A 24,016-nucleotide genomic window follows, 5' to 3' on the forward strand; every position below is an offset into this window, starting at 1 on the left:
TTTATTTTATGAGACTTCATGCAGCTTAAAAATGAAATCTTTGAAAAGAAATGCGTTTCTTCATAAATATTTGTATATTTATTTTACTTATACATTCAGATCTTAACTCTGCAGAATGTACACTTCACTGTCAGTGAAACTGTAAAAACAGGTGTTATGTTGTCCTTCATTGTTCTCTGAGAGCTCAAAATGAAATGAAAGACTCTTGAAAAAATAATCTTAAACATCATATTAAATGTCATCTCTTTGACAGAAAGCCTAAGTTATGAAATATTGATGTTATGTGTTGGCAGGGTCCAAGCTTAAGATAGTGAAATAGTATAACATAGCTCTGCGTGTCCATGAAACAATGCCCCGTGATTCGTCTTAATTCAAGACATGAAACAAAGGCTATAACAGGACTCTTACGCCAATCATGAATACATTAATTTGAGTCCACTCTGGAGTGCTGTGTTATTAGTGCACCACAGCAGCTCAGAACATTCACACATTAATGATTTAACATCTACCTGCTAATGCAGTTGGCAGTAAATGGTCCGGATTCATGCTCTGAGTGATGTGGTTTCAGAGTAAATGGTACATTAATCGCTGTCTTCACTATCATAAATGATCCCTGACTACTATGAGGTGTTCTGAGGTCTTAAGATCTAAGACTCGATAGTACTCTACATTGTCTTCCTCGACACCCTCCTGATCTTTCTCTCTTCCTCTCTCTGTCCTGTAACAGTTCCAGCAGACCTCGGAGCACGCTCTCTTTTCCTGTTCAGTGGTGGATGTGTTCACTCAACTAAACCAGAGTTTTGAGATTATCAAGAAGCTGGAGTGTCCCAACCCACAGGCTCTTGCTCACTTCATGTGCCGCTTTGCGAAGGTCAGACTCTCAACCTCATCACCCTAACCCACCCGGTGAACCTTGAATACCCCATGGGGATGTATAACTCATGGTTAAAGAGTTTGCCATTGATCTAAAGAAAGACTACCATATTTATTCCACTTGGTTATCTTATGAGGTTATGACTTCCTCAAAAAATGTGTATCAATAACGGACAGCAAACAAGCTATAATTAAAACCTCTCTCTCTCTCTCTCTCCTCACAGACTATCAACAAAGTTCTTTTGCAGTATGCTGCAATCATATCGAAGGACTTTCCTTTGCATTTGAATAAGGAGAATGTGGTAAGTGCCAACCCTCAGTCATGTGGAAATGTTACAGATGTAAAGTCCAGTCACTTCTTTTTATAGCCGTGCCCTGTCTTTTGTAACACACTCATCAAATTGTCCCCCTGAACTTAAACCCAATCATTCCTCTCTCAGCCTGTAACTGATGGTGAGAAGTCATCAGTATTTTCTGGCCTCTCTGTCCGTTGTTCATTGTGATGGATGACTAAATGCGGGGTATTCCGAGTGGCCTAATTATCCACACTGGTCTTTGAAGTTGAAGTGAGAGATAACGCGAGGCGAACTCGTGGAGGAGGCAGATGTTTCTTTACAGTGTTGACAGGCTCATTACAATAAAGTCAGGAAAAATGTGAAATGTCCCTCATCGAGACAGGACTGAAGAGACAGATGATGGAAAAAAGGACTTTAGAGGCTGAGGGAGCTGCACAGAGACAGCAGCACATCAAGTTTATCTGAACTGCTAATTTGTTAGACTGTCACATATACAGTGCATGAACCACATCATAGCAAGAATATACAGCCTGTGTGTATTATGGACAGGAGACAGAAGTCTGCCCTTAGATCAATCAATGTCAGAGTATGACAGCTGCATCTTCTGTGAAAAAGTTAGTGATGAAGTTTGTTTAAAGCCCTAAAGTGGGGTACAAGTCAACAATGTGTCACACATTTAAACTCACAACATTAAGTCACAATAATACCTTTAATTTCAGTGAGGGCAATTCTTGGTTACAATCTTGTGAGCCCTTCATTTGATTGGTTGAAGAGAGACAGGAAGTGCTGGGAGGAGAGAGTGGGGAAAGACATGCAGCAAAGGTGCAAGTTTGAGGTCACAGATTTAGCCTAATGGTTAAATTGCACACCCATCTCGAGGGCAGCCTGCGGCCCCTTTACCGCATGTTGTTTCCCCACTCTCCTTGTTTCCTGCTGTAGCCGATGGCCTCTCTTCTCTGCATAAAGGTGCAGAAAGCCCCCAAAAATATATATGTATATTATAAAAAATGGTGCAAGGTTGGAATCAAACCCACGGCTGATGAAGGGTAAACTCTAGACTCTGTACATGGGGCACACGCTTTCACTTCTGAGCTAAACTAGACAACCTGCATTTGTGAATACTGTGCTGACATGGAAGCATCTCTTAATACTCATAATATCTGCAGACAAACTTGTTAACTAAGCACCGCTTTATTGATGAATCATTACTTGTGAATCAATAAACACACCACTGTGAAACAGCTGTCTTTTTTATCTCTTGTATCTGCAGTGATACCACAGCAGCCTCTGGTATTTAACTGATAGATCATAATACATTGAAACCCTTACTCTGTATTTCCCACTCTCTGTCAGGCTAGAGTTCTGTAGCTGAGAGAAATCTGCGTGCTTTTATTCAGATTTAGAAAATCTAATCACTCCCATAAATCATAAATCTAGTGGAGAGTGAGCCATTACGTGCTGCCGCAGAGATTCTATTGGCCGCTCTGTGGTTTGAAAACGACCAATCATCCTTCTCCTGTGGGGTGCAGATTTACCATTGTAGTACTATCCATCAGCACTATCATATTTTTTGTGTTGTATGTTTGTCAGTTGTTTTTTGGGGGGTAGATCATGCACATGATATGTGACTGAATGAAGACTCTGAAGAATTACTCAGAGTCTCTATAAAAAGCTGCATGATTAATGTCTGTCATCTGTTAAACTTGTTGTGGAGCTGAGAATCGATAATGCCTGACATATTCAGTGCAGACATTTCTCTCCCTGTTGTATTATGTTCTGAAGTTCCTTGCTGACTATTGATGTCGTGCAGAAATCTCTGTATAAATTGTGTGTCATGATATCAAAAATGATGGATTTAACTGCGTTTTGCCTGTTTGATGTTTTGCAATGTGTTTTCAGTTATGTGCACTGTTCGCAAGCTCAAAACTGCAACAATAACCACGGTTGAGTCTCTTTACTTATTCTGTTCTCAATCTAATCATATGTATCGCTTCACTTTCACAGCCCTGTATCATCCTCAACAACATTCAGCAACTCCGTGTCCAACTGGAGAAGATGTTTGAGTCCATGGGTGGCAAACAGGTTTGTGTCTACCTGAGTGTTCCTGTGTGTTTCTGTCTGCTGCATCTGTGTGAGGCAATTCACTTTCAACTCAGCTAATATATAGTCTTTTTATGGAATATAACATAACAGTTCTTACAATGCAGTACTTCACTGATCTGAATCATCCAACTGGCATGTCAGATCCCAAAGCTATAGCTTAGCAGGATTTAGTGTCTTGCTCAAGGACACTTCAGCAGGGTTGGTATTTGTTTGATAAGGACGCTCAACCTTCCTCCTCAGACCAGCTCTCTGCTGTGAAATAAATGCTGTGTCATGCTAATGTGAATGATTGTTTTAGATGACATTTATCTAAAGTGAAAGTGAAATGACCCCAACAGTGATATGCCCTAATGCTTCCCTCAGATCTGTATTTAACTGACTAATAGACTAATCTGACATGAGGTTCAGTTTTCTAATATCATCTTTCTTACTGCAATTCCTCAATAACTTCCTTTGAACCCATCACTGTTTCTTCACCTCTAATCCCCCCGTGTGTGTTGCCCCTTTTGTAGATATTAAGTTGAAACCCTCTAATCTGTGTGTTTGGTTAAAACATGCTTTAATATTTTCTCTCTACCTTTGAGTCTGTCAGTCTAACCTGAGAAGCAGCCATTGCTGCTTCTTGTGTCTCTCTTACACGCATGTTTCTCTCCAGTTTCTAACACCTGTCTTGCCTTGCATTTTGTCTCCTGTCGTTGTGTCTTCTGTTTCCCCCCGTTTCCTTTCTGTACTCTCTCTCTCTGTCTCCAGGAGGAGGGGGTTGTGTCCTTCTGTAAGGTGTGTGCAATAGGACTCGTCAACACCCCTTCCCGCCATTTACCGAACAATATGATAAAGCACGCCCCCTCCCCTCTGTGCCTACCCGCCACCCCTCACACTCCTACGCTTCTCACCCCCACCCCTAAACCCCCTCCAGCAGCATGTGCCACAGAGCATACGGAATCTGAAATACCCATCACGCCTCTGGACAGGCTGCTCGAGCTCACCATCCCCGGTGCTCTGGGGATAGTGGCTCAACCCACCCAATCTCATCTTTATTTTTAGCTTGCTATTTTTTCTGTCTGCCACGGCTCTTTTCATGGCTAAATTAGAAGTGCGATATTTGTTTTAGTCCGTTGTTCCCCTTTTTTCTCCCCAACACACAGAGTGGAGTCAAATGCTCACCAAGTTTCTGGCTGAGGTTTTGATGATCTCTATCTTTTCCCCGGGCTGCAGCCACAAAATTCTTCAGACAGGATTTTTTTCAGACGCAGTTTAATGAGCTTCTCACACACTTACAAATCTATCAAGCTGTGCCCTAAGATGCGGCTCTGTTACCACCTTACAGTTAGCAGATCCAGACCTACAGTATATATCACTCACAAACCATTATTCTGTACAGAATAATGAAACCAGAAGTCTAAATCCCCTTAAGAAAAAAAAAAACGTAAAAGGTCAAGTTTATCTTTAAAGATGTCTCAAGTAATTTATTTTGAAAACTTCTTAAATAGCTGAGGTGTAACTCAGGTAGTTTTTCATTAGTTTCCTCTGCACTGTAACGTATCCATTACAGAATAGTTCTCTGTCAGCAATTAACTCCCACAGAGACGATGTAATTACCAAGATCTATTATCATAGAATTACCAATGACAAAGATTAGCAATAATCTCATACAGTGCCCACATTTATGAAATCATCCCGCACTGATCTCCCCAGATTGTTATCAGGCTTTGCTTTGACTGTCACTCTGTTTGCTGATTTGGTTTTCTCACTTTAGAGTCAGTGGTTTATTAAACCTTTATTGACTTGGCACTGTTTGGGACAAACTATGTTTTGGAATAACAAACTGCCAGTGAGTAGATTTTGTTTTGTTGAAACAGGCAAAGAGAGGCAGGGCCGGGGTGCTGTTGATAGGCTGTCAGCCAGGGGAGAGTTTGTACACTCTGGAGGACTCGGGATGTCCATCAGTGTCAAGTGAAACCAGCTGCCATGGAGGGGGCAGATTCTCCATAGATAGAAAAGTAGATGCACTTTTTGGGGAGGGATACAATTTGATTACCATAATACAAAAATCACTTTTGCAATTGCACTCCCGGAGGTATAAATGCAAATATTTAAAATTAAAATGGTTTTCCAACAGTGCAAATCAAGTATGAAAGACACCAGAACTGAAAAAATATGTAAATTATATTGTATAAATTCTTAAAAATTACATTCATTGTTTTTTTATGTAGATTGTACATTCTGTTTTCTTGCTAATCCAAGAATATATCCTTAATCTGACAGTCAAGAAACAAATCTCTGCTATAGGACTGCTTCACTAAGTAAGCTAAATACATTTTTTGATTACTTTTATAACATATAGCCAGGATTTGCTCCATTCTAAAGAGTCATAAGGATACCTATGGTGCTATTTGACACTTGATTTGTCTTGACTTGAACAGAGGCCTTTCTGACAGCACCGCAGTCTTCAGGTAGACATTTCACTCAAGCATCAGAAACCACACAGAGTCAGGATATACATTTCTGACAGGTCCCTCGGTTTATCTAACAGCCAGGAGAATTTCTGCTTCTGCATTCGCATCAATACAGCGTTCGTAGCTCTTCTAAAGGGGACTGCAGATTAAAGGCCCAGTCAACTTTCCTCAGGCCAAAGCAAACTGATAATAGGCTATGGCCTGCAGCGTTTTCCTGCTATCACTTAAAAAGATTTCATATGTAATTCAAACAGTGAAATTACACCTCCAGCCTCTATTTTCAGCGACAGAAACATATTTCATGAGATGACAGCAGTATGAACTTGTGTGCATGGAACACGCGTACACACAGCAATAAATCTATCTGGTGAGTGCTGCAGATAGAGGCATGTCTGCAGAATAAAAAATGTCTATAAAAGGTTTAGTTCACACATCCGCTTCCCAGCTGAGCCATCCACCATTAGAGTGTGTGAGATGAGCTGCTCCATGGCTAAGCTTATCGGGTCTAATGTGACGATCTGTTCTGCATGTGATGCGGTGCCTGGCCTCACACATCGGTCTTAGGCATTGAGCCTAAGCGACGTGTGTTCTCCACTCCATCCTAAACATCAATATTTCGACATTTGTACATGCTGAGCGTAATTCATAACCACTGAGGCAAACAGCCAAACAGATATATTCATACATGCAGTCACTGACACACAAACACTTCAGTAAACAGAGTCCCAGTATCTACCCATGCATTTCATTTAGACTATGCCCAAATCCACAGATGGACTCAAACATTTGCAAAACCATCACATGAACATGCATTAGTACGGTGCTGCAGCTACCCAATACATGCCATGCATGGGCAAATACATTATGTCCATAAGTTTTGCAGATGTGTTGGTGTGGGTTGATATTAAGACTGTTCTTCGCGGTCACACGTAGTTTTTTATTTCATCATACAGTAAATATTTCCTTCGATCAGCCATTTCTCTGTCTGAGAAATTTAGTCAGGTAAGACATAGACTGAAGCGGCTTCTGGTATCAGACATATTTCTTTATCCCAAGAGTAAAGTTGCTAAACACCGGTGGATCCACCAGCATCTCCGGAAAATTGAACTGTTTTGAAAATGTGCACACTCAAAAAGAATTTTGCAGAACAAACAAAATACAAATGCTTTCCCTGTATCAACAATTTTCTCCCTGAACATAAAAAGTCACTCAGAGATTTTGAGCCCTGAAGCCAGAACAGCTGTAGCAACATGGATTTATATTTTAACAACAGTAAGCATTATTCCCCTGAGATGTTACTGTGTCAAGGCTGCCTGACAGCAAACCCTCTCTTCTTTAACTTTTGGAGTAATGCACAAAATTGTTCCCTTTCGAGAGACCCCCTAGTCGGCTGCTCCTTTGCTGACATCATGTCTCATGACTCGGCAAGCAGTCATCATTGCAGCGCTCGGAGGTGAGCTGTCCATTTGTATTCAGAGTGCTGCTTGGCACAGATGGCAGGCAGAACGAGTGGGAGGCCACAAGCAAGGCAGGTTACCTCTCCTCTGGGGCTGTCTTCTTTCCCCCCTTAACACCCCCACCCGAGTTGAGGCAGAGAACAAGTCAGTGTGGGCTCATGTATGAAGTGTAATGATGTAGTAACTGTCTGTCTCCCACTGACAGCTGGATGCAGAGGCCAGTGATCTGCTAAAGGAGCTGCAGAATAAACTCAACACAGTGCTGGATGAACTCAGCGGAGTGTTTGGCTCCAGGTGAGCATCAGTGTGACTGTGCATGAGTGTTTGTGTGCGATCATTTTCATTAAGCTTACTTTCTCTTTTCATGTCTTTGTCTGTCAGTGAAACTGAAATACACGACCGCTCAGTTATTCACAGACATGTATTTTGCTCTGAATGTAATTGACTCAAGCCCTTGCAGTGCCTCGTGCTCAGTGAGCACAGCAAGTTGTACAACATTTCAACTTGAACAAAAGACACCACTGCTCCTAACATCTTTTCACTGCTCCTAACAGCACAAGCATGAGTGAGCCGGCACTTCCTTAAACGTGCTTCACTGCAGAAGGCTGAAATATGCAACCAGGAACAAAGCGTTTTATGTATTTCTGCATTCCATTTCTCAGCTTCAAAGGTGTGATCGAGGACTGTGTGAAGCAGATGAACCAGGAGCTGGTTCAGATGAAAGGCCCAGTCAAAGGGAGCAACGCCGCCATGGACGCAGAGTCTGTTCTCAGGCCTCTCATGGACCTTCTGGATAAAAAGTGAGTACACACCGAACACAATATCTGTTACGTAACACATATTTGTTCCATTTCAAGAGTCAACAGGCTTAGCGGTCAAATGCCATCGAGCTGAAAGTTTTGGCCTTTGAGGTCAAAACCTCTTCTGATGTCAGAAGTGAATTGTGCCTGGTTAGAGTTAGGGTTTGTTGACACAAACGGCAGATGGAACAGGTAGCGCAATCTTTTAAAATGTATTGACATCTGTCACTGTCAGTGTCCTGACTTCTATAAGGCAGCTTATAAAACATCAGTTGATGGAAAGTTTTTTGTACTTTTTTTAAAATTCAACATAAATCCAGACCTCTCACTTAGAATGGCTGTACATTTGCGAGGCACACAATTTAATCAGATTTGCTATCTGGTAAAGTTTTATCAGATTGCTTTCTGGGAAAAGTGAAACTGATGAGTCGTTTCAGGTGAGGAATAAATCAACCCCTGATTCTCATAGAAATCTGTGGGAAGAAAATCTAGTGTGGTTACAGTCTTAGAGCTTCATAATAGTTGATTGGTATCAAAGAAATTTGCAATAACACAAGGCATCTTTTCTTGCACCCAAGTTTCAGTAACCTCAGTCTCATTATTTGAGTGACAATGCCTCTAAAAAGAAGAACTGAAGAATCTGTTTGGTGTGGTAACTATTCTAAGATCTAGACTCAATCAGGCTTACTGCATGCCAATCCTTTTTGGTTATTTGACTAATTAAAGGAACTGAACAGTATCAGCTTTAGTTCTGGATTAGCTTCTAGTCCTGGTCCTGAGTATGAGAGGGCTAATGTGTAATATTCTAGCTTTAAAATCATCATTGTTTTCATTGAGGCGACAGGTGTTTACACAAAACTGTGAGGTAAGGTGTCAGTAGGAGCACTATGACACATTGCTTCACCTGCAGTGTCTCTAAGCATGCTGTCCCAGTCATGTATGCTAAATTGGAACTGTTATCCATGTTTTTTTTAATATCAGAATTGTGCAGAATCTAAATTTGCAAGCTCTTTATTTAATGAATATCAAATACAAATATTTCTTCTTTACCATTTCTCATTAGAAGTTGCTCAGAGATAACTCTGTTCTTTATTTGTCTGCTGCGGTTCGTTTTAGCGCTGTGCAACACAAAATGACTTCATGAATGAAGAACAAGCTGTTTTGAACAAAGTCATTAGAGCGACCCTGTCTCTGGCCTAATTAGTTTTTGTATTGCACACACTGATCAATTTATTATCCTTTATCAACCAGTTTGCTTATGGTGTCAATAGTGATTAGCAATTTATAACAACGTATTTTGCGCTCAGCTGGCATGCTCATGTCATTAGTCAGTTTGAGTGTTTACATTATATGTCCCTATTAATTCAACCTGGGGACTGTTTTTTTTTTAACTTCTGTGGCATTCTTGAAAGAACTATAATGACGATATGGTTCAACTGAGCTCTGTGAATTGCTCTTCACCATTTGTCAAAGAAACATTGAGGCCAATGTGGTATTAAAGGGAATCCTCTTAATGATATGGAAATACCAAATCCTTCCTCCTGTCTCTGAGACCCTGCTTGCACAATGGGGGGAGATTAAAGTATAAAGCCCCTGCATTCATTCCTTGAATCACAGGTGTTTTTCTTTATTTAATCATATCATTTACGAAGGCTTCATCACTTGGAGCCTTTAGTCAGCTCGGCTCACCTTCAGACACTTACTTTTGACTGTATTCACCTGATACATGCCCTTCCTCTGCCGCTTTTGCAGTTTGATGTTATTTGCCAAGATTTGTGAGAAGACTGTTCTGAAACGAGTCCTCAAAGAGCTTTGGAAAATCGTGCTCAATACCATCGAGAGGACAATTGTTCTGCCTCCACTGAATGACCAGAGCGTGAGTTTGATTAATTATCCATCTCCTTCTCTTTTTCTGTTATTCTTTTCATCTCTCGGCCTGCTCTCCACCTCCCTCCTCTTCTCCACCTGTTTCTCTCTCATTTCCTCCATCTGTTCGGCTCTCTCTCCAGCTCCCTCACAACACACAAATTACTGTACAGGAGATGAAACAACATGGCATCCCTAAATCTTTACACACATGGAGTGACTGTTTTCAGCCCGTAAATCCTTCAGTAAGAGCCTGACAGGACATTTTTCAGATCAGGATTATCATATTTATATTTTTTGGATGATGACAGTGGAGTTGTAAAAGTGTGGTTTAATACCATCATGTAACAGCTTTCAATCATTTTCCTTCCTCTGTCATTTGGAATGTCCAAAAAAAGCAGCTTAAAAACACAATCACAGTGAAGAGTATTTAAGATTTCATCTCCTGTTCCTTACTTTCTTTATGCAATCATTATTATCCACTCTTGTCCTCCCTGTATTTTCAACCTTTTTGTATCCATCTGTCTCACCAACAGCAAGGAGCTCAGATGATCTTCAACGCTGCCAAGGACCTAGGACAGCTGTCCAAACTCAAGGTGTGTTTTTGTGATGACTTTAAAGCGGGCGCTGCTTGTCTCAGCACTGAAACCCTTTAGCGTCTGAATCCAAAGGGATTTCACTGAGCTCAGCAGGCATGTTGTCATCTCAGTGAAACATGCTTAATGCCTACACATATACTCAGACTCTGTACTTAGTGAGCAGGGATTATGTATTGTTTATTGTAGATTATACAGATACGCACAGACTCATTGCATCTTAGAAAACTCATTTCAGACCCTCTAGATCCATAACTACACAAACTATTAGAAGCCTTTTGCAGGCAGCCACATATTCAGATATTTATCCTAATGCCGCCTTGAGCAAATTCATTACATTCAACCATAGATATGAAACAGATGTTAATTTATTTTTAACACCTTCAGTGTAAAAACTGTCTGGATGGAAATATACCACCAGAGATTTCACTTCACACCTTCATCAGAAACTTTGCACAGATGGGTCGTGTCACTTAGAAGCATACTTGTATAAGCCACTGTGGGCTTCTTGCATTGCTCATTGTAACTCAGTGCAACACCAGCCAGACTGTTGTCTAATTGCTGGTGTGACCAGAGGATGTTTAATCCCTCCAGCTCTGTGTGGGGAGGCACTGGATTGGATCAGTGGCTTCACTGTTGTTTCACTAACAACTGTGCTATGACAGTACCTCTGAGAAGTATTTCAGCTCTCAGTCTTATGGGGGATGATAAGTAAATGTATATGTGTGTTTATCTGTGGGGCTGTTCTTACTTTGTGCTGTGTGTGGGGGATTTTTTGAGAGACGTGTGGATGCTGTACGATTGTACACAGACGGGTGTGTGTTCGTCTGTCTCCCTCCCAGAGTGCTAAAGTTGTTTATTATCCTCTTGTTATGATGACTCATAATCTTCAGCTCACTTAACAGAAAGATATTTCTCTCTGTGTCTTTTTTAATTCAATTTGCTGCGTTGGTAACATGCTTATTCGGTTCAGCCGTATCATAAAATATTAGAAATGCGTGTGTAACCCTTTTTACTGCAGTGACATGCAACATGAGTACCCATCATGTAACTAATGAGTGCTGCTACCTTCGACCAATGAAATAGCTTTGATGTTGTTTGTCAAAAATAAATGATTAAGTATTCAAATTTCTAGGCTGCACTTGTCTGCCTCTACAGAAATGACACGTGGGGCTTTGGAGTGTTTTATCAGCTTTCCTCCAAAATGTCAAGCGCAAAAGACATGCTGTTTTTAATGTTTGAAATATGTTCACTCCTGTAGCTGTGGGTCATAATATTAGAAATCAAGGTACAGTCTCTATTTGAGCAATAAGTGAAATCAGTGAAACAATAAGGACCTTCAGGGTTCCCACACATCCTGGAAAACCTGGAAAACAGTTGACCAGTTTTCCAGTACTGGAAAACACCTGCTAAATGGGAGAAAAAGTAAATCCCGGAAAATGATTCCAACATGACTGCATGCGACCTGACATGATTAAAAAAACACATCCCCATTCATTGAAAGCTGAGTGCACGCTGTGGGGGCTACGCAACTTTTTTCATGTCTTTTCTCCCTCACTTGGTCATAATCATGCATTCACAGAAAACAGGGATCGGTTGTTTATGTTTTATGGTAAATGAACCTTGTAGAGTGCTCTTTTGATTCAAAGAGTCTTATATTTAAGTTAAAGAGTGACCAGCGGAGTCGGGCAGAGAGATTGGGGGTCTGTGCCTCACAACTTTCCCTGCAGGCTGAGAGCTCAATTACCGTACTCTAGCTAGTAGGAGTGTAAACTACTGATAGTGAAAACAAACGGAACAAAAAGAGCGACACAGCTGCACAGAAACTGCACGTTGTAGACATCGCTGCTCACAATAGATATTGCCACGTAGGAAGACAGTTTAAACTTGTTAAATCTCTGAGAGAGTTCAAAACTTCACTGAAAATGTCCTGGAAATGTCCTGGAAAATTATCTCTGGAAAAGAGTGGGAATCCTGACCTTTTTATCAACTAACTAACACAGCATCCAAACGTTGATATCACAAGGTTTTCAATACAGAGCAGCACTTCTTCCAGCTCACAGCCTTCAGTTGTTTGAGACTCACCAGTACTTTGTTTTCATGGCACAGGGAGATGAACTGGAAGTGAGTCAATACAAATCAAGTGGGCCCAGTGCAATCTTGGCTCCAATAACAGACAGTGTCTTGTGTGTGCTGTATTCCTGATTTTTGACCAACACCAGCTCTTTGTGTAATCTGTGCTCAACACACCCGTGGTAGATTGAATCTGCATCACTTCTGAATCTAAAATATGTAAATGTATGTTTCTTCTGAAGCCTCTCATTTGAGGCATTGGATGCATAATTCTATGGTGCAGCACATTTCTCTTACGTTGATTAAATCTTGTAACCAACCTAAAGCTAATGCCGAAGTTCAGACTTGTGTGTGTGTTGTTTTTTCCACACAGAGGGCATGACAGATGGAAGTGAGTAAGCTGAGGATCAACATTTGCTGCCCTATCTTTCTCTGTGATTTAGTTTCTTTAAAGCTCCTTTTCTCAAAACATTTACACTGTTTTGTCTTTGCTTTATTAGGGACACACAGGGGAAATAAAGCAGTGACTGAAGCTATTTGCTGCAATCAATTCACAAGGCGCATCTCAATTAGCATCGACAAAAAGCATTTTTCACGATTGAATTACATTTTTTAGAGGTAGTGTGAGGCAGCGAGTCACTGCAGTTCAAAAGACGCTAAGTGAAGCTCTTTAATAAACAGCACATCTTGGCACACGGAAGCTCTTTAATATGATTCTAGGACAGTGTCTTCAGATAGCAGGTGGGTTCCTGTTTTGTCAACTTGTGACGTGATCTTCTGTTCTTTCAGGAGCATGTGACTCGAGAAGAAGCGAGAAGTCTGACTCCACGGCAGTGTGCAGCCATGGACCTCGTGCTTCCCACCATCAAGGTGAGTTTAACATGATGTCCGTTATGCTGTTGGTCATATGGCAAGAGACACCTGGATTGTGTAACACAACCTTTAAAAAGAACAAAGAAAAAGCCACATAGGGCTTAGGGATGAGCATTTCAAGCCAAAGTACTATTTGATAATCACTGGCATCTATTTTTACATATTTTTTCGGGGCCTTTACACCTTTATTCAGACAGGAGAGGACAGTGGATAGAGCAGGAAACTGGGAGAGAGGGGGGGAATGACATGCGGGAAAGTTGCAGCAGGCTGGAATCAAACCTGGGCTGCCTGCTACATTGGCACACAATTTAACCATTAGGCTAAACCCGCACCATGGTATCTATTTGATGATCATTTGAAATCAAGTGTTAACCAGCTCTGGGGCGAGGTGCTGCTCATAGCGGGAACTAGCAGCATCCGACTCGACACTTATGCCAGTGTTTCTGTGACCCAGCAGCGTTCTGTATTATGTTATTGATTATCAACGTTTCTGAATGTCACACCACTACACACATATTTCCAGCACCTGTCACTGATGTTTTCTTCTCGTTTAATGAAGTTACCATTCTTCTTCTATTACTTACTGTGGTCAGCAAACTGCTTTAAGATGCTCTACAGCCACTATCCGGCGGGAACAGCGTATTACAACCAGGCGCTGGTGAAAATTATGAAAAATTGTACTTTTAAAATTAGATAATATTTGTTTTAACTCTTCGTTTTTTTGTAGAGAAGTGAAAAAATATTCAAGCATTCTAAAGTCATGTCCCATGAATAGGGAAGAGATATGCAAATCGAACTGATTAAGAATTATGTAAATCAAATGCAATGTTACCTGGCCAAGTATCAGGTCATGTCCTCATCATGGGCTGATCTGTTCTCTTTTATTCTACTTAAAAAAAAGCACTTTATAGTCTGGTTATAGCAGGCGTTCAAAAATATTTTTGCTCTGTTTGATAGGGAGAGTGTTTCTTGTCATTAGACTAAATTGTAGAGAAATATTCCTCACATCAGAAAATTGCTTCTTGATTTGTCCTTAATGAGACAGAATATATTTGGTAGAAGATCACCCATTGCACCCAAACTGAGGCAATTTGAGCATGTTTGAAAACACAATGATTATAGTTTAAAGGCACATGACACCGTGCCAGTTCAGAGCCATCTGAGGATAATTCATATCCAGAAATATGGAATCATGCCCAAAACCTCTCAGCTCAAAAAAGTGTGAAATGCTGCACTGTTAATTTACTACCGTGCGACTGTTTGTTGTAAAGGAATATGAGACAATTTCAAGACCAAGCCTCAGTTCTACAGGGACAAGAGGAGAGTTATGGCGAGGTGCCACTGGGAGAACACTGCATCATAAAGTGCAGAGAAAACTAATTGATTCGGCTGTCTCCAAGGAAACTACCTGCAGGTTTCGATCAATCATGTTGCTGGAATTCTTTTCATCAGTATCCCAATGAGAACAGTCAATTAACACACTTCAGTAATTCCTCAGGAGAGTTAGACCGTGGGATAAAGAATTACTACGCAGACGGTTGCTTTTGTTTTATCCTCGTACTGCAGGAAAACCAGCTGTAATCTAAAAGCACTAAATATAAGATAAGCAGAGAAGTAAACATTCAAACTACAACACATGTGTATGACTGAAGACTAGCATTAAACCAGAACTCTCAAATTTTACCTCAAAGGTACTTTATAATAAAGCCTACCACACATAGCTTGTGAAAGCAGGAGAGCAAAGAGACATTCTGTATCAGCATTTTTTTTATTACTAAACACAGATCAAATGTATTTATTAAAAAAGTGCTTTACTTTTGCTCCACTGCTGGTGTGTTTTTCCCTGTGGGTCAGTTTTAACTCATCACTCAGTCTCATTTAATGTCCCACCCACAACACTTTCTGATTGGCTAGAGGTCCCAGGACTGTGTGATGTAACTCTGCTGTAAGGGTTACCGGGGAACTGTTAACACCTGTATATGATGTTGAACGTTTTAGTATTGATTAAACATTTTCTAAAGGTATTTAAACAGAGTTTTCTTTTGAAGCTTGTAATATTTCAAATTCTAAATTGTGACGGACAGTTTTTCATTTTTACTGAAATCCTCATCGATTCCAAATATGGGTAACAGGTCTCATGAAGTATAATCGGTGTCAGTATCAGCCCTGAATAACCAACACTGATCATAAAAACTAACAGATAGCAGCCTAAAGAGAAATGCACATATGAAAAACATGGCATGATGTCTATTAAATGTATTCCCAGTAATGTACTATTTGTTCAGCTTGTGTATTCTAGTTATAACGAGGCACCACATACGCAGTGTATTTTAAATAGGATGTCATATTTGCATCAAACATGTTTATGAAATTACATCAAATTAATTTGATACACACTATATGTAGAAACAATATGGAAGCACCTGTTTGAGCTAAATAATCCTAGACTTTAAACTGATATGATGAGCCCTAAGGATAGAGAAAATAGAGATAATGTTAACATGAAACACAAGGAACATAGAACATGGACACAATGAAAGAAAAAAGTGACAAAGCAAGGAAAGTAAAAGGGAAAGAGGAAATAAGAAAAGGAGACATGCTGGATGGCGGTCTGGCAGGTAATTTAGCCAGAGGCAGGGTGATATTTTGGGCATGTGAGGTGATTCTGGGTCGGCTGCTCTTTTTGCCAGATGGAGTGTGGCACCACAGCCCGGTATTACATTATGAGCGTCTTCAACCAAGTGGCAACACCTTTCTAGACCTTTTAGACTTTTCCTGAATCAGACCCGACACCATGTAGGGTTTATCAGAGAGGTACTTCTTATTTGAATAAACATAAGCACAAGCTCATGAAAATTAGACTTAACTATAAAAATGCCTCAACAGCAAAAGTAGACAAAACTATATGATACACATGTACACATTTAAAAACTGGGTTAACCTCTGTTTTAATTTATTCGTATTCTTGTACTCTGTCTGAAAGAAGCTCCTGCCATCCCATCCTACAGCTGCATTTTGTATCTGGGTTACTGATACATTTTTAAAAAAAACCTTCATCAGCATTTATCCTTTGCCTAATTTTGGTCTCAAATATTCATTTTAGCAGAATGCATTATATTCATGAAATATGTATTACTTGCTCTGGTCTGAAATCATAATATGCAGTCTTCAATTTGGTGTGTGCTACTTATTTTCTGTCTCTTGATAATCTCCACACATGACTCAGCCCCTCGTGCCAGATTATGTATAGTTCATGAGAAGCATGCGTTGGTCAAATTTTGTGACTCATGAGTTGTTAGTGAAGCAGAAAATGGTGCCTCCTACTGAGCTGAGTCACAGTCACACGAGTCCAAAAATATTTACCAGCACCCTATAGAAGCATCGTCCTAGTTGCTTCTATTTAAAACCATAAACGTGTACTTTTCTCTTGTCTTGTGTCTCTAAGGTTTAAGATCAGTACGTATCTCCTTTTTAACTCCAGTCATTACTTAATAATGTATACTAACTCTGCAACCCCGTAGACAATACTCTGTTTTTCCTCAATGGTCATGTGTTGCTCAGAAGAGCTACCTAAAACCACAAAACCTTAAAGTGTAAAGGTCATAAAGGGTTAAGAAGTGTAGTTACTTTTCTTCATCCTCACTTCTTTCGAGCAACGCCTCTTTACTTAAGTAGATCCTTCCATGGTCGCCCTCACACTATCCACATGTGGGAGTGGTGACAGTATCTGAAAAGAAAGCAAAGCTTCATCTGTCTGCAGCTATCAGGCTTATCGGCACGAATGGGCATTAACCATACAAGCTTGAGTTTCAGATGTAAATGCACAGTAATTAGCTACAGAAGTGGCTATTAGTGCTGCCCCTTATCTGATCTGCATGTGTTTTCTCCTCCTTATAAAGTGCATACTGTCAATGTAAATCTAGTTAGGCCTTCCAGTCTACTGTACTACCATTATGTACATAATTAAGAGATTGTCATCATGTTTATTCCAAGGTTTCTGCTATAGAAAATGGTGAATCTGAGCTGCTGTTTCTTTATTTCTTTTCTGCAGCAATACTTCCATGCTGGAGGAAACGGGCTGAAGAAAACCTTCCTGGAGAAGAGCCCTGACATGAAGTCCCTCAAATATGCTCTCAGCCTTTACACTCAGCCTACAGATGCCTTGATCAAGAAATATATATGCACCCAAACCTCTCAAGGTAAGACGCTGCCAAGGCCAGGCTAAGTTCAGAGAGAAAAATTACTCCAACATTTGGTTTCTGAAATATTATGTTTGGGGTTGAGAGTTGATTTATATTACCACATAATGTGATACAATTTTTTTTTAAAGTGCTATAAAGGCGAGAACTGACCAAGCAATATGAAAGATGTTAAGATTGTAAAAGTGGGCAGTAAGGTGTGAAAAAAGCACAGATTGTGGATATTATTGTGCAGCTTTAGCACCTCCATACACCATTTAGTGAACATATTCTGATTAAACTTGATAAACTCTGAAAAATCACAATGTATTTTTTATACTACATTTCTGCTGTCTTATTACAGACAGCCTTGTTAGTATTTAAGATTGATTGAAAAAAAATTGTGACTACATCATTGGGTTTTTCAACATCCACATCATTCAATCTTTATTTATATAGCGCCAAATCTCAACAAATGTTCTGTCAAGAGGCTTTACAAACAGAGCAGGTCTAGACTGTACATTATGTTAAATTATTAAGGAAGATCCAACATCAAGACAGGATAAGATCCAGTCCCATCTTACAGACAGGATTCAGTCTGATCTCATCTTAATCCACCATGAGCAGAGAACTTAGCAGCATTTAGCAAGTTACAGCAGGAAGGAAAAACTTCTTTTAACAGGCAGAAACCTCAAGCAGAACCAGACTCATGTTAGACAGCCATCTGCCTCGATCGAGTTTGGGTTGGAAAGAGGGATAGAGAGAGGTGATAATGGTGAAACAGATAGTAGTAGTTGTTGCAGCTGGAGTCTGGAACGTCCACAGCAGCAGGCTGTCTGTGGTAGTGACTCAGAGGAACCTACGAGACAAGGGAGCTCAGGGACTCCAGAAAGGTCTATAGTATCTATGCTATCATTCTGTTTTTCATCCGTCTAAAGCTACGTTTCCACCAAGTGGTCCGGTTCAGTTGGGTACAGTGCAGACCACAATTTTGTTTCCACTGTTTCCAAAATAACCACCCTGTACCTTCTGTTGGGTACCTAGCAAATATCCAAACCTAAAGAGTGGAGCTAGACACACTGCAATCTATTGATAGGTCGAAAGAATGTTCAGACAGCAGTAATAATGGACAAATACAAAGTGTGCCGTGTTTAAATATCCCCTGGATTTCAAGAGAGTCATTTCAAGCCTTTATTTTTGATACACAGCCACATGCCAAGAAGACAGAACACACTGGATGTCCTCCATTATTTCTCATTTTAACTGTGTTGTTTTCTTTTTCTGTATTGAACTATTGGCAGGCTACACTGTGTCTTGCTGATATTAGAAATAGGGGTGCAACAATATGTGTATCTGTTTCGAACCGTTCGATACAGTGGTCACGGTTCGGTACGCCCTATGAACTGAACAATATGCAATTTTATATTAATTTTATCAACTTCTGACAAGGCGCTCTGTGCTGAAAGTTCAGCGGATCTGCGCTGACTCCTCCGGGCTGCATTGTCGAGCACAGGTCCACTGACTGCGCGCTCCTCCCTCATTCATTCAGTCGAAGCTGGTCACGTTTGTTTTAACTGTGCTTCATATGGAAATCTATATTTCACCATACGACGGTCTGCTGGGTTCATATGTTCACATATGTGTGTGTGAGCGCGCGCACGCATGAGAGGGAAGCACGAGTGTCCTCTTTGGTTGCAGAGCAGAGTTGTTCCGTGGTCCTGTAGTGATGCTAGACTGGGTAATGTGTGGGTAAAGTGCGTATATGCTTTGTTGTGGTCTTATACTGCATGCTGTGTAAGACTTCAGCCTGATACCGTACAGTGTTTTCCCTGCCGTTGTATCTGGGGCGCACCCGCTGGGTCCCACCCCCCCTTGAAAGTCAAAGCAGAGGTGATTTAAGGTTACGTCTCTCCTGGATCAGGTCTATACCTTGTTCTATTGCAATTGGCCTTATAATCCTTCTTACCAAGTTAGGGTACGGTTAGTTGTTGATGCATGCAAGATCAGAAAGTTTTCACTATACCAAACTACTGAACCAAACCAGACTTGGTGGTTTGCTTCCATTTACATCATATTAAGTGTGTCCTCACAATCCCTTTGAGTCAGTTTAGTTTCTTTAGGCTCATATGTGAATCGTAAATTGCAGTAATGGCATAAGTCTGCTTACTGTATAAATCATTCACTTCTTTTTTACTTTTAATAGGCGCAGGAGAAGAAGTAAGAAAAGTATTTCCTGGTCATTTCTCCCTGCACCCTCAAGGGCTTGAGCTCACTCTCCTGTGCTCTTTGCTGCTGATTAGAAACACACAAAAGCACTGTCACAACAAATCTGATACATAGAATAAATTAGGCTTATACATTATGTTCAGTGTAAATGTATGTATTCTCTCTTGTGCTCCCTCTCTCTCTCATCTCTTGCCCTCTCTCTCTTTCTGTCATTAGCGATCCACTTGTACGTGTTGTTGCCTCATTCATCTGCCTCTACTTAAAAACATGACTTCCCGTCTCTTTCTGCAACAAGGCGGAAATACCTTCAGGTGTCCAGAGAGATTCAAGAGGGAATTTGGTCCGGTGTGGCGGTAAAGCTTTAAGGCTCCTGTTTGCCTCCGTGTGTTAAGCCTTGCAGAACGCTGCATAGGCAGACAGCGGTAAACAGACTGGTGATGGGAGAAAGTTAGTCAGCCAGGCAGCCAGCAGTCCCAACCAGCGCTACGGCTCTCACTGACTGGCAGATGAGCTTGGAGAATTTTCACCGTGTGCTACTTTCAGATAGCTTGTAGCATTTCTTCTCTTTCTCCCTCATAGCCCCCCCCCCCCCCCCCCCCCCCCCCCCCCCCCTTTGAGTTCACACCATGGTGTCACTCTCTATCCGAGGTGGTCAAATGTGATGTGTATAAGTGGATGTAGTGAGGTGGTTGATGTGCATGACGGCAGAAAAAGAGTGCGAGGACGTGCTGATGCTTCATGAAGCACAGTGGACACCATTTCATTAATCACCAACCCCTGCGCTCTGGCAGCGACATATTGAGACCATGACATGCACTAGTCTATTTCTGCCAAGTGTCTCCTCCTTTTGGTTGTACAGCTGCATTAGGCTCAGATAGAAATACAGTACGCACCAACAAACACATCTTTCTTGACAGTAATTACATGTGAATACTTCACAGCTTTCTGTTGATGTGTCACTTTGTTTGGGTTAAGCATAACATCTTGGTGTCTCAAAAACAGCAGAGAGGAAAATTCAATGAGCTTAACTGCAACTCTGCATCAATTAATTCCTCCCTCATCTGTTATTTCCCTTTGTTGTTTTCTCACTTTAACTGCTGACTCCTCACTGTCACCTCTGTTTTATCAGTCCCTGCTCTCCTTTATCTTCCATATGTACCATTCATCTTACTCACCCTCAGTCCCCCGTAGTCATCACGTTGTCCATTACTCTGTTTGTTATGTGCACGCCTGTTTATTATTTCATGAAGGTGCTGGCTAACAGTGTGTCACGTCCGAATCAAAGCAGAATCGATTTCTTTATAACTTTATTATTTCTGCCCATAGCTGAACTGAATCTACTCCGTTAATTTCCCAAAAGTCCAGGGCTTAATTGTGCAGCAGCGGCTTTGTTTTCCTGTCCCCTCCCCCAGTCTCTCAGGGTGTCATTACGATAAATCAGGAGGTTTGTTTTTTCATTACCAGTTATAATGGGCACGGCATGTTTGGCACATATTGATTATCTATTGGATCAACATGCCCGTTCATCAACCACACCGGCATGCTGCCTTCCAGTGTTCAACATCTGTTTGTACCAGGCTGGGCGACACACAAGGACCGTGATTAGAGGCAGGGCTCCCTTCAGCAGGCATAGTGAGACACATGGTCAGCAATCAATTCAAATTGTTTCCTGGCAACAACAAGTCTCTGTGTGATTGAAACTGTAGTGCTGACGTAACCGAGCAGAATGTGATGCCCAAAAGCATATTTCCACCTTGACACAGTAGTTTAAGTTTCCTGTTGACTTCTTCTCTGATGTTTTGTTTGAACTCTACTCGTCTGCACTCAGTCAAATCTGACTGTTAGCGTCTCTGTCGACTCGAGCAGTTTGATGATTTCATTGTGTGAAACATTATTTATTTACTGAATCCCTTTCCACCATCTGCCTCTTCCATGGCCTTCAAAACAGGCAGATTATTTCATGTTTCTTTCTTCCTTCTTGTTGTTCGTGTTCAGCCTCAAGCTAAGGGAAACCCTGGCTGTGCATGCTTCTGGGGGTGAAATGAAGTCTTCTTCTGTTTTTCATGGGTTTAGTTTTTCAGCTTCTACACACAGAAAGGTGTTTACATGCCCCTCTTAGGATCAATTTTTTGGATCCCTCATCTTCAAAAAAAAAGAAGCAGCATCCACATATTTGGATTCAGCCCTTTCATCCTCTCCCTCCCTCGCTCTTTCTGTTTCCTGATCTCTCTATTCCTCTCCCTCGCTCCCTCTTCCGCCACTCCTTCATTCTCTCTGATTTGTCATTATGCCTCTTTTTCAATTCTCCTGTTGTTGTTTTGGTGTGTTTCCAGGTCAGTCATCCAACGGGTCGGTGGGGGAGGTGTCGATGCAAGTGAATCTCATCTCTCACCCTGGCACCGGAGAGCACAAAGTCAGCGCGAAGGGTGAGATTCTCTCTTACTCTGACATGATTCAGTTATTCCTAGTGAAACATATCATACCTGAAAAAGACTCATAATTGACTACTTTTGTTGCTGATCACATTTGTGGGTTAGCGGTGCTTGGAATATATCGGTTGGATTATTGTTGAGTCTTGGTGTTAGCTTTGGGGACGTAAAAGGGACATTTAAATCAGAAAGACTGCTGAATCCTTCATTTGAGGTACCCACAGAAACTGTTAGTGTCAGGTGATACACATCCAGTGAATGGCCATGTGATTTGATAAGGCATTAATGGTACCAAGAGAATCCATATTACTTTTGTGATCCCTTCCAATAGATCAGAGTACTAACTTACCCCATCACTACCTCCAAATGTTCCACAGACAGCATTTAATTGAAACTAGTGGTTTAATTTCAACAAGTGTTTGATGCATTTTCTCATTTAATGCTTTGTCCGGGACAATTTAGGTCAATTGCTAAAATCTTAAAACCTTGTTTTATTTTTTAATTTAATTTGTATGTATTTATTTTGAACATCTTGCAAGACAAATTAAAGAATAAGACAAGGCAAGGAAAGACAAGTTTATTTATAAAGCACCATTCATACATAGAGCAATTCAAAGTGCTTTACAGAGTTAAAAACAAAAAACAGAACAGTAACAATCAACAAAAACACACAGCAGACATTTTAAAGCTGCTGTGAGGAACTTTTGATTAAATGTCAATGTTGGTGCCCCACTGTGGACAAAGTGATACCTCTTATCTCTTGTTCTGTACATGCAAAAGTAGTGTTTTCAACAAAAACCTCACCCTGCTGTCTTTTAACAGCCAGATTTATCACTCAATGTGATTAATTTGCCATGAAAACAGCCGGAAAAAAGGGTGTTTCTAAAGCCAAATGTCAATCATGTGGTCTGACACCTACCCCCTCTGAGTGCTTTAAGGCATTCAAAATGACACCAGAGAAGGAATCAGTGTTGTTGTTTATGGTTTTGTTTGATTTTGAAGGTCATAAAGAGGCATCAGTGTTGGTTACAGTCTGTTTCTCAGATTGTGAAAAACTCCTCATAGTGCCTTTAAAAATTAAAATTTTATATGTGGCCAGTTATGTTTGATTTACTCTCTCTCTCTCTCTCTCTGTAACTTAACGTAAATAGTAAATAGTGTTGGGTCTTATTATTTATTTAAATTAGAAGGGATTATTATAAATAATCAACCCCCCTTCACTGCTCTGAAGACGGTAACTTGAGTCTTACTGTCCCGCTGGACACAGAATTACAACTGATCTTGTCTTAACCGAAATGAACCTTTAATCATCAATTCATCTCAGAACTTCATCCCAAGGATTAAGACTCACACATTGAATCTTTTCTGTGTCGAGTCGCAGGCCAAAGCTGGCTCAGACCTCTTGACACCCCCGCAGGGTGCCCGTATCCCCAACATTTAATTGTAGATCCAATATCAGGTACCCAAAATACCCAATTTAAAATATGACGTTAAACAAACATAAACATCAGATATTTTAAAATATAAGATCGAGAAAGGAAGAAAGTAAAAATAGTTACGAAACTTAAATAAAACTCAGTTTGTTAAGAGAAATTAAAAGTTTGTAGTTACAGAAATAAAAAATAAGGTTTAAAAATGGGTTTGCATCCATTATTGAGCAGCGTAAGTAGCTAAAAAGAGGAACGTTTTTAGTCTGGACTTAAAAGTGGTCAGAGTCGGGGCCTGTCTAATACTCTCTGGGAGATTATTCCAGGTCTGTGCTGCATAATAACAAAATGCTGCTTCTCCAT

General features: G+C 40.7%; 1 protein-coding gene across 1 annotated transcript in view; it reads left to right on the forward strand.

Moving 5' to 3' along the window:
- LOC117810766 (protein unc-13 homolog C-like) overlaps positions 1-24,016 on the forward strand; it is a 111,864-nt gene that overhangs the window by 82,196 nt on the left and 5,652 nt on the right. Inside the window, exons 20-29 of the mRNA XM_034680721.1 lie at positions 728-871; positions 1,098-1,175; positions 3,174-3,251; positions 7,391-7,479; positions 7,848-7,985; positions 9,738-9,861; positions 10,388-10,447; positions 13,310-13,390; positions 17,445-17,592; positions 22,131-22,223. Coding sequence (XP_034536612.1) covers positions 728-871; positions 1,098-1,175; positions 3,174-3,251; positions 7,391-7,479; positions 7,848-7,985; positions 9,738-9,861; positions 10,388-10,447; positions 13,310-13,390; positions 17,445-17,592; positions 22,131-22,223 — 1,033 coding nt within the window. The remainder of the gene's footprint in view (positions 1-727; positions 872-1,097; positions 1,176-3,173; positions 3,252-7,390; positions 7,480-7,847; positions 7,986-9,737; positions 9,862-10,387; positions 10,448-13,309; positions 13,391-17,444; positions 17,593-22,130; positions 22,224-24,016) is intronic.

The sequence above is a fragment of the Notolabrus celidotus genome, chromosome 3 (assembly GCF_009762535.1).
Source record: "Notolabrus celidotus isolate fNotCel1 chromosome 3, fNotCel1.pri, whole genome shotgun sequence".
In the NCBI taxonomy this organism is placed as follows: Eukaryota; Metazoa; Chordata; class Actinopteri; order Labriformes; family Labridae; genus Notolabrus; species Notolabrus celidotus.